This window comes from Dama dama, chromosome 16, assembly GCF_033118175.1.
Source record: "Dama dama isolate Ldn47 chromosome 16, ASM3311817v1, whole genome shotgun sequence".
NCBI lineage: Eukaryota > Metazoa > Chordata > Mammalia > Artiodactyla > Cervidae > Dama > Dama dama.
This window is the reverse complement of record NC_083696.1, coordinates 36,162,914-36,176,754: the sequence shown is the minus strand read 5'-3', so window position 1 is coordinate 36,176,754 and position 13,841 is coordinate 36,162,914. Positions and strand designations below refer to the sequence as shown.

The following is a 13,841-nucleotide window of genomic DNA, read 5'->3' as shown; positions in this document are numbered from 1 at the left end:
ATTTCAATTGGTTTCCTCAGGCAAAAAGAAACACTAAACATGGTAACATTTAAGAAACACTAGCCATGGCAACACTGATCATAGAAACTTGGTTGAAGTGATTTGATATATACCATCTGATGGTATTTCATGTGGTTAACCAGTGTTGGATTCACGAACACACAGATGACTCTAAATTAGGAAGTGGAGGACTTCAAGGCCCACATAACACATGAACGATATTTATTGTTTACTGTTCTCTAGTAATTGTTCATGATTTCACAATTGTTGGCGTCTCTGCCTGGGATACTTATCTGGAAGCCAAGATTCCCCCTACTGAGCACCTCAATACTCTTCTTTTATTGGCATTTATCTTTGAGGGGTGGATAAATGACTTAAGTGATTTTTCTATTATCAAGTTGTAGCTCACTTCCTGGCAATACTAGACTTTTAGTAATGGATGCTTAAAGAAACAAACCCCTTTATACACAAGGTGATAGAGAAAAACCTAACATCTAAGAATAGAAATGTTAGGTGTTTGTCAGTCTTAGCACAAGCACAGACACGTGAAAAAGTGCATTTCGGAAAATGCAGAAAGCTACAATTTAAAGTGTTAAGTAAAAAAAAAATAATAAAGTTTTAAGTATGGGGGAATGCCTCCAGGATAGTTTAAAATCTTTAGTTCAGGAACATACACCAGTGGGTGTTTGTCAACTTCCTCTGAAGCCTCACCTCCCGTCACTCCAGCTCTCAGCTCTGTCTATATTCAAGTGTCTGCAATTTCCTAAAAATATCATATTCTTTCATACCTTAACCTCAGCCTTCCCTTGCACTGCGTCCTTGCTGGGAACACTCCTTTCTTCACAACTCAACTGCGACTTCCCCACAGCTTCCTCTGTCTCATCAGACCTCTCCCATGCTGACCTCTATCTTGGGGTTCCCCTACAGTTCGTTGACTTGTGTGTCTCCCTTGTAACATCTAAAACGACGTGAAGCGGGCTTTTTCAACTTTGCATCTCCGTCTTCCTCGGTGCCAGGTCATCCCGTGTTTGCTGCTGAAGCATACAGAGCCCAATTTCCACTGTGTCCCGCGCTCAAGACTAGAAAAGCCCAAAGGACCCATTTCAGGCTATAGTTTCATATTCACAGACTGGTAGCACTTAACACGTTACGTCAAACAATTAATGCTATTTGCTAGTCATTCTTTTGTGTTACTGTGTCCAGGGCTAACCAAACCGGAGGAACGACGGGCCAGAAACTCCAAGGCCCAAGGTTTGCACCATAGTATTGCAAACGTTTCCTCATTTAGTGCTGCCTGAGCCCAACGTATGTTGAAGATATACCCCTATGTATGAAAATAAAGTGTATATAGGGGTCTAGACTCGCACAAAGAGCTCTTCCAATTTAGCAGTTTCGCAAATTACGAGGCCATGGACTGAGCGTCCGATTGCTCGGGGTCCCAAGCCCGTCCTGCTTAGCATTTCGTGCCGGTGGTTTCCCAGAACCTCAAGGCTAAGAAACTAAGCCGGTTTGAGGCGAGGAAAGAGACGAATGAGGCGCCGGCGGGGAGGCGGAGCAGCAGGGCTTTGTTCTGAGAGGTTCCATTGCAGCACACGGCCCCTGCCCGGGGCCGTGTTCCCAAGCGTTGCGCGCTCTAGCCAGCGGCGGTGGCCCCACTGATCTGGGAATACGGAGCTGACCCAGAATTGCAGCGCTCCCAGGCAATCCCGGCTCCCGCGGGCCCACTAGCTGGAAGAAGGGGATCCAGAAAGTTCCACGAGCGTTGCGAACCCAGGCTTGCGCCCATCCCCACAAGGCCCTTCCGCACAACTCCTCCCCGACCGAGCTCCCCCCGCGCCGTTGCCCAGGTAACCGCGGGGCGGTGGCAGCGGCGGGAGGGGCGGGACTTCCGGTGGGTGACGCGCCTGGGCTCGGCTACAAAAGGCGACCGCTGCGGCGAGCCGGCCGGAACTTTCCAGAACGCTCGGTGAAAGGCGGAGGAGCGGCGGCTGCCCGAGCTGCGCACAGCAACGCGCTCCTTCCCGCTCCCCCACACCGGTATCGGCCCGCTCACCGGTGAGTTTCAGCCCTAGGGCGTCCCCTCGTCCCAAGTCTGGCGCCACGGGCGGCGCCGGGAAGCTGGATAGAGCCGCGGTCGGGAGGCGGTTGGCTCCGCGTGGGCGGGAGGGTTGTCGGTTCCCGTATCCTCGAGTCCCTTTCTGGAGGGCTGGTGGGGGTGCCCCGGCAACCCTTACCGGCGCGCAGCGAGTGGGCCCGAGACCTTTCCTGAAGCTTTTTCCACCCCTCCTTGAGGTCTCCAAGGATCTGCCGCCTCCGGCTTTTCCTCAGCCGGCGCTCGGTGGGGGGGTGGGGGGTCGTCGCGGCGTGGGGGGGGGGGGGGGGGCGATCTTGCGCGCATGCGCGAAAGGACCCAGGGGCCGAGGGGATGCGGGAGGAGCCGGGCGGAGGCTGCAGCTTTCGTTTCTCTGATCTCTCCTCCTTCTCTTTGTTGAGTGCTGGGTTTCTCCCACCCCTTCCATCCTGGGAGGGGAAAGGAAGGAAACCGTAACGGTCGGCCCTGAATGCAAGGGAAAACCTAACAACGTGTAAACTACGTTGGCTTGTGGGGGCGAGAGGGGTTCGGTCAAAACTGAGGAGCTACTCACTTCTGTGATTGAGAAAGAGACTGAGTGGGGAGGGGAGCTAGTGTTCTTTATCAGTTTTGTAAAACACTACCCCCCCCCCGACCCCCGCTTTGTGCCCGAGTGTTTTTTCTTGTAAGTGTATGATTTATCAGGTTTACCAAAGAGAATAATAGGACTGAACTTGTTAATACCCCTTTTCTGTACTGCCTTCTGTCGCTACTTGGGAAGGAAAACAGAAAGAATCCAGATGATAGTCGCGTTAGTATGGACCCTTCGAGGTGGGAACCAACGCTACAGGAGGTTTTTGAATTATTCCCTGATAATTGTTAGGTGTTAGTCTCTTAGGACTTACGGGTGAGTTACCAGAGAAATTGTTGCTTTTTCTGTGAAACTTAAGGAAGGTGGTGGTCTTATCAGACTTGTCAAAGAACAGATTTCTCTGCCTGAACTCTTGATTTTATTAATTAAAATTATCAGTTGAAAGTCGGTTAAAATAGAGCTTTCTTGTTTTAGGCTGTAGAAAATGGTGAAAGAAACCACTTACTATGATGTTTTGGGGGTCAAACCCAATGCCACCCAAGAAGAATTGAAAAAGGCTTACAGGAAACTGGCCTTGAAGTACCACCCTGATAAGAACCCAAATGAAGGCGAGAAGGCAAGTAGTACACCCATAACATAGTTGAGTCCTTGTCAGGTGTATAGTATATCAATTCAACGTGAAATTGTTTAATATAGTAGCTGTCCTTTTTGAGTGAAATTTATCCCCTTTTTCTCAAACAGTTTAAACAGATTTCTCAAGCTTATGAAGTGCTTTCTGATGCAAAGAAAAGGGAATTATATGACAAAGGAGGAGAACAGGCAATTAAAGAAGGTGGAGCAGGTGGTGGTTTTGGCTCCCCCATGGACATCTTTGATATGTTTTTCGGAGGAGGAGGCAGGATGCAGAGAGAGAGGAGAGGTAAGAATAACATAGTCTACATGTATGTAGCAAACTAAAGTTAGCCCTTTTAGTTAAAGCAGATTCTTGAGAATTCACTTAATAAACGCTTGTTTACTTGTTAGTGTAATGTACACTAACCTACGGTAATAGTTTTTTTTTTTAATTTATTTTTTTATTTATTCATTTGGCTGCACCATGTCTTAGTTGTAGCATGTGGGATCTAGTTCCCTGATCAGGGATCGAACCTGGGCCCCCTGCATTGGGAGCTCAGAGTCTTAACCACTGGGCCAGCAGGGAAGTCCCGGTAATAGTGTGTGTGTTTGTTTTTTTTTCCCCCGGTAATAGTTTTTTAAATGAGATTTGGTGAAACTAAAAATAGCTAAGTCAGTTAAGTACTAAAAAGTGTATCTAAAGTTGTTGGGAGTATATATGGCTTCATGAAGTCTAGGAACATAATTTTCAAAACCTTTTTCACAGATTTCATTTGATCCTCAACGCCAGTGGGAAGTGCAGTGGATTTATTCTGTCAAAAGTAAATTTTTTCAAGGTCCTATATAGCCATGCATCAATCTTCACTGGAACACAGGTTCATTGCCTCCAAATGGCCTGCTGTCTGTTTAAGCTTTCTTAAGTTTTATTATATCAAAATACGTGCCTTTAACATGTGATTTCTGGACTGTAGAAATATGCTTATAGGAGTACAGTATTCTGGTCAGAGTTCCTCTTACTCTTGCCACCGTGGTTTATACAAACTAATGGGTAGAGCCCATTATAGAAGGAATGGGCAGGCTATTAAATTTCTTCTTTGAGTGTTTTTGGATTCAGAAAGACTGGGAATTGTGTGTGTGTGTGTGTGTGTTTTTAATGCTGCACAGGGTGTCAGTTGCAGCATGCAGGATCTTTTTAGTTGTGGCTTGTAGGATCTAGTTTTGCTTATCAGTGATCAAACCGAGGCCCCCTGCATTGGGAGCATGGAATCTTGGCCTCTGGACTACCAGAGAAGTCTCAAGACTGGATATTTTTATTCAGATTTTCTTGGAATGGGTATGTTTTACTATTTTTTTTAAGAAATTAACAATTTCCGATCAAAGTCGATTGGCGAACTGCTACATGTCTTAAATTGATGAAAGGTTATTTTCTGTAGTATGATATTGTAAAAGATTTGCTTAAATTTCAGAAGTTTTGTTCCTTCCCTGTACTCTAAAGTCTATAAAGCTCTGAAGTAAGAAGGGCAGCTTTTTTAGCATGGCAGAACCACTTATGTGGAATTTGTGATACACAACCAAAAGGTGGGTCCAGGAGCAGAAGGTTATAGTTAATGGTACTTCACTTTTGATTGGAAACTAAAAATGTTCATTATACATATTGTGGAGATAGTTCAAGAGCTTATTTAACTTAAGTGAAAGATAGTATTTTCTGGTGGATAAAGTCATTGCGAAAGAATCACTAGCTAGGAACTTATTAACTATTGACAGGTCACTGCATTTCTTTAGCCTCGGTTCTTACATAATCTCCACTTTTCACTTCCCATTTCTAGATGAGCTATGCCACTCCTTTGTAGCTCCTGGCAGTATAAAATTTAGATTTCTTCAAAGAAAAAAAAATTCAGCTACTTAGGTTGTAATAGCCATATTTGCAAGCTCAGTAACAATATGTGACACTGGCTATGTATTGGCTAGCACAGGGTATAAAACTTCTCTCTTACTGCAGAAAGTTCTGTTGGAAAGCACTGTGGTAAAGAATGAGAAACCTAGCCTTTAAACAGTCAGCTCAGCAGTAAATGTGCAGTTCCTACTTCAGGAAGAAGTAGGAATTAATATTCTTTGGAGACTGAATAAATATATCAGCTTCCCTGGCCAAACTTGATTAGTTTTTGCAACCTTAGTGTGCTGAAGAGTTTTTGGATGATGTAATTGGTCATGTCGCTCAATATAATACATGAGTCAAGGAATATGCTAGGACAGAAAAACAGTTTGGGTTAAACTATTGTGAAACGTGTCTATTCAAATAACGTTTTTTCAAGTGATTTTTGCAGTTAATGGTTTTGGTTGCCATAAATGGAGGAGGGCCACAACTATATCCATATATATGTTACTTAATCTCACCTGGTTTTCCTTATTTGAAGTTACACCACAGTTAGATTATATGTGAACCCTGTAAGGCTCATCTTTGATTTTCCTTTCCCATTTTTACAGTGCATTGATCACAGGATGCAGCTTTCTAAAATTTTACTTACTTTTGGCTGTACTGGGTCTTCATTGCTGCAAGGGCTATTTGCAAGCAGTATTTTAAATGAGGAATGTTTTTTTCTAGGTAAAAACGTTGTGCATCAACTTACAGTAACTTTAGAAGATTTATATAATGGTGCAACAAGAAAACTAGCTCTGCAAAAGAATGTGATTTGTGACAAATGTGAAGGTATGTCTTAACATTCATTGTTAAAAATGGAACTGAAACCTTTCTGGATATATAAAACTGGCAGATACTGTGCTGTGCAAATATGAAAACCACCTGAACCTCTTTCAGAAATAACAGCAAATTATCAGCACTTTGTGTGTGTGTGTTTTGAATGCAGGTGGAATCGATGTAATTTGGTGTCTTTCTACTCAACATTGTTCAGAGATGAGTACTTCCTATCCCCTCTACAACTTGAGGCACTCCAGTGGCTTCATAATCTTAATACTTAGCAATGTTCTCTTTTGGGGTAGTCAACTGTGAAATTACTGACTGTGATGTGGATCTTTAGGGTTTGTTTTTTTTTTTCAAACAACTTATTTGTTGAAAATGCAGTGTTGTATGAAAGGAAACTAAAATGTTCTCATTTCACAGTTGAAGTACTCTTTAAGAATTGTGTTTTGGGAGCATATGTTTAAAATCCAAAATACTGAAATAGTTCATTGAGGAAAAATAGCGGTCAAGATGTTTATAATGATAACTGAAGCTGATGTGGCAATATTTTATCAAAAAGCCTGAATTGTAGTTTTTTTAAAGCAGCATTCCATCAGATCTTGAAAACATTAATCACTATGTCCAACACTAAATTCAAACATGCTTTTTTAAACTGTTTAGGCCGAGGTGGTAAGAAAGGAGCGGTAGAATGCTGTCCCAATTGCCGAGGTACTGGAATGCAAATAAGAATTCATCAGATAGGACCTGGAATGGTTCAGCAAATTCAGTCTGTCTGCATGGAGTGCCAGGGCCATGGGGAGCGGATCAGCCCTAAAGATAGATGTAAAAGCTGCAACGGAAGGAAGATAGTTCGAGAAAAGAAAATTCTAGAAGTTCATATTGACAAAGGTGAGTTCTGAGCCACTTCTCTATTTTGATTAATTATATTCTACAGTTTGTAATTGCTTGAAACTATCATAATTGGGGATAGTTTGTTACGAACTGTTGGGGTAAAGAATAGGTGTGTTTTTGATTTACTGATTTGTAAGAACTTAGACTATGAGTATTTGTAATGATTTCTACAGATTAGGTAAACATACCTGTTCCTGCCTCTTGGATAACCTAAAACTTTGTTTAAATACTCTTAGGATTTACTTTTTTTATTTTGCCTATTGCTTAATTTTGTCAGTTTATTTAAAAATCCTTTAAAATGTATTATAGCAGTACATATTCATTGTAGAAATTTAGAAACGTATATACAGCCCCAGAGTAAATTTTTTTGTTGAATTTAGTATGAAATAATCAACATAGATGGATCCTTCAGACTTGGCTATTTTTAAATGAAAGGAAATGATTATTACATGTAATATATACATTAATTTAGGCCCCTGCAATAGTAGTCCCCCATGTGACTGAGTACTCCTCTTCCTCGATTTTTTTTCTCTTTAACTGGTCCATGTTTGGTAGGGTTTGAATGTCTCCCTGTCTGGTAAAATTCCCTCCTTGATACCAATGATATGTACTCAGGAGGGCATTTAGTACTAAGTGAAACCATTTATGAATGCTACACTTGCCTAAGCACCCCCAGCCACCACCTCATGCCACACTATATGTGGGAACTGAGTTCCTCCTTTGCACCCCCTGCAGTGAAAGAGGAGTGTCTTAACCACTGAACTGCCAGGAAAGCCCCTGCACCTTGTTGGAACAACCGGTAGAACTTAGATCTGAGTTTAATTGCTTCACTAGTGTAGCAAGACAGTTACTTTGCCTCATGAATGACATGTTTATTTTTGTCAATGTATAATACTAATATTTTAGTGTAAGTCCCATCTCTTTATAGAGGTACATACTAAAGTATTTGGGTTAATTGGTATGTCTGGATTTTACTTGAAATGTATGTAGGAAATGTGGGTGGAAAAGTGTGTAATACATGAAGTAAGTCATGAACTTGTAATTATGGATCTAGATTGATGTTATATAGGGATTTGTTCTACTGTTGGCTATTTTATATACATTTAATACTTACCAGGATAGAAACTAAAACAAAGTTGCTCTTGTTGGGTGACCTTAGTGATCTTTGGTTCAGGAAATCCAGAGCTATTACTGCAGTTTTTGTAAAGGTGTTAGTTAGCTCTTACTGAACTTAACTGAGCCAGAGGGAAGAAATCTCAGTAAAGATGTTGACCTTTAAGAAATGTTTGCTTACTGGGAAAACTTTTCTATTCTTGACTCTATTATAGACATTAACCACATGGTCTGAAATTTCTAAAAAGGATTTAAAAAATTTTTTTAAAAGATTAAAAGTCATTCAGTGAAAATAGTGTGGATTTAAAAAAATTTTCAGTTTCACATTCTAATACAATAAAGGGAAGAAAGTCTGATTTATGCTTGTTACATTTAGTAGAAATAATTTGACTAAGTGTTTTTTAAAGTAATGAAATAGTAAAGCATTTATGGTTACGTTTGCCAGTCACTGATTTGTGCCTGCATAGACCTTATTCTTTAGTCTTCACAAGAGCTGTGATGGAGAGGTATGTCTCTGTGGGAAAGCTAATGCTTAGGAACGTTATGCAACTTGCTTCCCCAGGGTAATCCTAGTAATGCCTAGTAATAAAGAGCAGCTCTGAGATTTGAGGCTTGATTTATTTGCCTCTGGAATTTGTGTTCTCCATTATGATCACTTTCTTTAGTAAGAAATTGGATTGATCTGACCATGTGTGCATTTTTGGTAAATTCTTTACAATTTGAGCATCTACAGAGACTTAGACACAAACATGCATTTGTGTTTCTTAGTAGAAACTCTGACCTTAGATGTTAAGAGTGTAAAATTAGCCTTTTGTTTTTAGGCATGAAAGATGGCCAGAAGATAACATTCCATGGTGAAGGAGACCAAGAACCAGGCCTGGAGCCAGGAGATATTATCATTGTTTTAGATCAGAAGGACCATGCTGTTTTTACTCGGTAAAAATTTATAAAATACTCAAACTGACATCTTGCCTTTTAGGGATTTTTTTTTTCCCCCTCTAACTTGAATGAGCTTCTCAGTTTTAGAACACTTTTTTGAAGTAACCTAGAAAAGTGTAGCAGAAGAATGAGGCTATGTATGTCTTTTATAAATGATTGTTAAATCATTAATGTTTCAAAGAACCAGATTCTGATTTTGTGTCTAAATTTATATAAATTGTTGCCTGATCTGGTTTTTGAAGGATATGCTTCGATTAGAAGATGTGTTGTATAAGTAGGTGGATTAGGGAATGCATCCTAGGACAAAATTTAGTTCCCAATTTTTTTTAATTTTTTTCAAAACTAATTTTGAAATATGTGCCTTAAAGCTTTCACCAGTTTCTTTATTTCTTGAGTTCGTGATAAGCTTGGTTGCAACATTTGACTGGAATAGGACTACAGTAACTGTTGGGAGTGACATCTTAAAAAAAGGTTTTGAATTAATGGTGTTTCAATAATAATGGGAAATGCTGTCAAGCTCAGAATTTTGATGCTGTCGAGATGAATCCTCAGTGTTTCTGGAGAGTGGTCTGGGTGATGAAAAGATGTTACTAATACGAATTGGAAAAGCAAGCACGAGGAGGAGGAAGTGTATTATTATAAATGGTTGAGTTCACAATGTGCCAGGCACTATATTAATTCATGTACATCAATAAAGAGATCTTACTGTTCCCTTGAAATTGGCCATGTCCCCTTTTCATAGACCCTGACTTATCCAGGACCCAGTCAGAGATGTGTTCCACTGCCTAGAATGTGTGGAGGGATTCTGAAGCTTGTCCAGGAAACTCGGCTGGCAGGTTCCATGTATTTGCTGTTCCCTGTTCTCAGGTCATTTTAAAAATGAGGAAGAAAAGGCATCTTTTGAAATATACCACTTGTTTCTAAGAACAGAATTGCCTATTTTGGTACTTGGAATCATTGGTTGTTTGAAAGCCCTAAGCAAATGCCATGTTTCCATTGTACAGACGAGGAGAAGATCTTTTCATGTGTATGGACATACAGCTGGTTGAGGCGTTGTGTGGCTTCCAGAAGCCAATATCTACTCTTGACAACCGAACCATAGTCATCACTTCTCATCCAGGTATGGTAACTAGATAAGTGTTTCTTTCTATTCTCGTGTTCATTGCTAGTACAGGCATAGAGGAAAGTGGCGTTTCAGTATTGCTCAGAACATAACCATCCTTGAGCTGAGCTGAAATTGTGTATTCTTGAGTCTTTTGTGAGCCCCTAGAAAATCTATAAATGAAATTATAGAAACCAGGATTGTTTCACATAGATGTATTCCTGTCGGTGAGCTAGGATATTCCTCTGTTCTTTATTTTCCCTGTCTCATAAAAACATGATTGTATTCAAGGAGTTTGGCTTTAATGTTTCTAGGTCAGATCGTCAAGCATGGAGATATCAAGTGTGTGCTAAATGAAGGCATGCCAATTTATCGTAGGCCATATGAAAAGGGTCGCCTAATCATTGAATTTAAGGTAAGCTTAGAAAGTACTTCAGAAATGTTTGAGAATGATTAGCTTATTAAAATTTGTAAGTTTCTGAATTGCCGGAAGTGCCAGATTTACATTCTCTCTTGTCTAGATCTAATATTTTTCCTGTCATGTTGAACATTCTTTGTATCAAGTTGGTTTATCTGCATCACTGTGGCAGGGAAGGGGATGCATGGCAAGTGGGTATTTTACTAATGAAAGGCTATTACTAGTATCTTTAAAGTACAACAGAAGCATGTTAGCTAGTGTGAATTTCTGACAAAAGACTGTAATGCTCTGGTTCTTAAAGCAATCCAACCATTTCCCTTAACCTTAAATTGAGTCACCTCAGACCCATAAATTTAACATTTTAAAAATTGCTTTCTGGTTAAGAATAGTTTTCTTTAAATATCCATTAAGAATGGTTAGAATGTTTTAGGCTGAGTTCTGTTAAAATGTATTTGATGAATAGAAGTAATCATTACAGTGCAGTTACTATTTAGTAGGGTTTTTTTAAGACTTTACTTTGAACTCAGGTTCAGAATACTAGATGATTTGACCACTTGTTCTAACTAACCTGGGATTGGCCAATTTACCAAATAATTGTGTGGTTACAAATGTGTTTTGTGGGGAAAAGGGGTCAATGATAATTTGTCTAAGGAGGAATGAAATAAATCATTTAAACTTTCATTTTATAGGTAAACTTTCCTGAGAATGGCTTTCTCTCTCCTGATAAACTCTCTTTGCTGGAAAAACTTCTGCCTGAGAGGAAGGAAGTAGAAGAGACTGATGAAATGGACCAGGTAGAATTAGTGGACTTTGATCCAAATCAGGAAAGACGGCGCCATTACAATGGAGAAGCATATGAGGATGATGAACATCATCCCCGGGGTGGTGTTCAGTGTCAGACCTCTTAGTAGGCCCATGAATAACACTCACTGCTGGGGTTTTATTGCAGTAGTGATTGAGTGAAGGACTATAATCATAATATGCTCACTACTTGCTTTTGTTTTAATATTCAACTATAGTAGTGTTTAAAAGTTAAATGAAGAATAAACTCAAATATAAAAGCTCTGACTTTGCCCTGTATGTATGATGACTTCAGTGTGCAAGATAAGTTTAATACTTGTAAAAACGACTTTAAAAAATTACCCCTAGCATTTGTTAGGCCATACTTTGTAATTGATTTCAGCTATGTACATGGAATAGCTTAGACTGAAATGCCAGGTTATATGTATCGACTTCAGTGTATGACCCTTAATTGTTAAGCTATGAAATTAAAACTCTGTTTAACTGGCAGTCAGACAAAGAAGTTAATGTAGAGAAGTGTTGGTCTGTATAGTTGTAGTAAGTGGGATTCATTGTGATGCTTCTGCATTTATTCTGTTGGCTCAATTGTTATTTGAAGATGGCATGCTGTATAATTTAATTTAGCCTGTGGTATCAGTGATAGAAATGATACCTTTGTAAAGAAGGGGTTTATCATAACATGCTGCTTCTTGAGGGCTTGCACTTGTAGAATTGCATTCCCTTCTTCTGCTGTGCCATCTTTTATTAATATATATAGCTATTGGTCCTGGTTACTTTTTTTGCCACTCCTCCCCCCACCCCACCCCTTTGGACCACAGTAAGCCTTAGAGTAGTGACTTCTGGAGCAGGGAAACTTAGAGTGATGAGACCTTTACATGGAGAAGTAATTTGCATGTATGAGCTAGGAAGGTGTTCTTGTAGGTATGTTACAGGCTTACTTTAAACCATTTAACTTATGCTCCAGAGTAACTGTAATTTAATGTTGGTAGTATAGCAAATTATGACGAATAGCTTTAATTGTATGTTTAAAGTCATGTTCACAAGCTTAAATCTGGTATCAGAATTTAAGCAACTCTTGAAATGTATGAATGTCTCTTTAATATACTGATTACAAAGCATGTCCAGTGTGTCACCACAGGCTTTTTTTTCCCAGGTTAAAGCATTGGCTTTTCACTAGTTAAGATTAACTAGTTTCATTTAACTAAAGTTAATAACACCAAAAAAATACTACTAAACAAGGGTGGGGAGTGAAAGTGGAGGGATGAGTAAGGAGCAACAAATGGGATTGGGGGGGGGGGGGCTTAAAAATTTTTGCCAACACTGAAGTGGAATGTGAGTTTTTGCTTGTTCTACTCTGATTCTGTATCTGTTGTAATCAGGAGCCTTAAATAGTTCTAACATGGACGTGTACGCCACAACCTAACTTCCCCTTACAGCACTTGAGTTAGAGCAGACTGAAACTCGGTGTGAAGTGCCTATTTCCCACACATTCAGGTTTCCTCTCATACTGACAGTCTTAATTGATAGCCTCTCCCCATTCTATCATTCTTGTGTTATCCCTCTTTAATCTGTGGGAAGGCAAGTGTTCAGAAAGGAAAACAAAGTATTGGTCTAAAAAACTCCACGATAAACCTGTCTTATAATACATTTTAAAAACTACAAAAATCATTATATGAGGCTTTAATATTTATTAGTCATGAGGGAAGTAAAATGAAAATTCGGTGAAATATACCACTTTGTACCTAGTAATCCAAAATGGAAACAAGTGAGAATATGAAGAAATATGAGAACCGTGTACCTTGTTGGTGCTTCAGCATCAGTCCTGAACATTCTATTAGAGGGACTGATGCTGAAGCTCCAATACTTGGGCCACCTGATGCAAAGAACCGACTCATTGGAAAAGACCCTGATGCTGGTGTTTTAACAGGTGAATGAACAAAATGTGTTATGTATGTCTTTGTGACAGAAAGGCCTTGCACTTACATGAACTACCTAGGCAGATTCATCGCGCACAGATTACCAAGGGCTGGGAGGAATGGAGACTTAGTTTGAAAACAATAATGGTTGCACAACAGTTAATAAGGTTAGTGCTACTGAATTATACATACTCAAAACGGTTGAGTAAGCTTTTACTTTTGTTTGACCACAGTAAAAAAATTTTTAGACATCACTAGAAGAAAATAGTAATAACCTGGAGAGGCAGAAACTGACAGGTTTGTAGTCTGTAAAAACAAACACCAAAAGTTCTTTTTTAACTCTAGCCAAGGTCATCAAAGAAATAGTGCATTCACAGAAGTGTAGCTCCCTGGCCCCAGCCCTAATGCCTCCTTAATGATGCTCCCCCTGTCCATTCATACTTGCAGGGAATAAAAAGCTAATTTTATGTCCCATGAGGTCTTAGTAGATGGAACGTGGTGACAAATCTTGTGAAGTTAGCATTAATTTTTTCATGTGTATAATACTGGCTCAACCTTGGCCACAGGTTACCTTGGAAGCTTTAAAACATGATGTGTCTCAGGTATTTTGGTGTAGTTGAGCTGTGTGTACCCTAAGCAGCCAGGATGGTTAGATACAGCCAAAGCCATACACCACCACCATGGGGAT

The 13,841-nt window shown here is 39.9% G+C and overlaps 1 protein-coding gene across 2 annotated transcripts; it reads left to right on the top strand.

The window, feature by feature from the left end:
* Positions 1-1,945: 1,945 nt before the first annotated feature.
* Positions 1,946-12,355, top strand: DNAJA1 (DnaJ heat shock protein family (Hsp40) member A1). Of its 2 annotated transcripts, XM_061163831.1 has the most exons (9): positions 1,951-2,055; positions 3,138-3,279; positions 3,405-3,582; positions 5,878-5,982; positions 6,634-6,861; positions 8,799-8,913; positions 9,921-10,036; positions 10,333-10,433; positions 11,126-12,355. In XM_061163831.1, the coding sequence occupies exons 2-9, from the start codon at positions 3,148-3,150 to the stop codon at positions 11,342-11,344; spliced, it is 1,194 nt and encodes a 397-aa protein (XP_061019814.1). In that variant the 5' UTR covers positions 1,951-2,055; positions 3,138-3,147; the 3' UTR covers positions 11,345-12,355. The 2 variants fall into 2 exon arrangements, with proteins under 2 accessions (XP_061019813.1, XP_061019814.1); XM_061163830.1 differs by lacking the exons at positions 3,138-3,279; positions 3,405-3,582 and having other exon boundaries at positions 1,946-2,055.
* Positions 12,356-13,841: the final 1,486 nt, after the last annotated feature.

Excerpts from the sequence above, each read along its gene's own strand:
- DNAJA1 (XM_061163831.1), top strand. The coding sequence starts at position 3,148 with ATGGTGAAAGAAACCACTTACTATGATGTTTTGGGGGTCAAACCCAAT. Across the intron at positions 3,583-5,877 it reads GATGCAGAGAGAGAGGAGAG|GTAAAAACGTTGTGCATCAA; the intron begins GTAAGAATAACA and ends GTTTTTTTCTAG. Across the intron at positions 10,434-11,125 it reads GCCTAATCATTGAATTTAAG|GTAAACTTTCCTGAGAATGG; the intron begins GTAAGCTTAGAA and ends TTCATTTTATAG.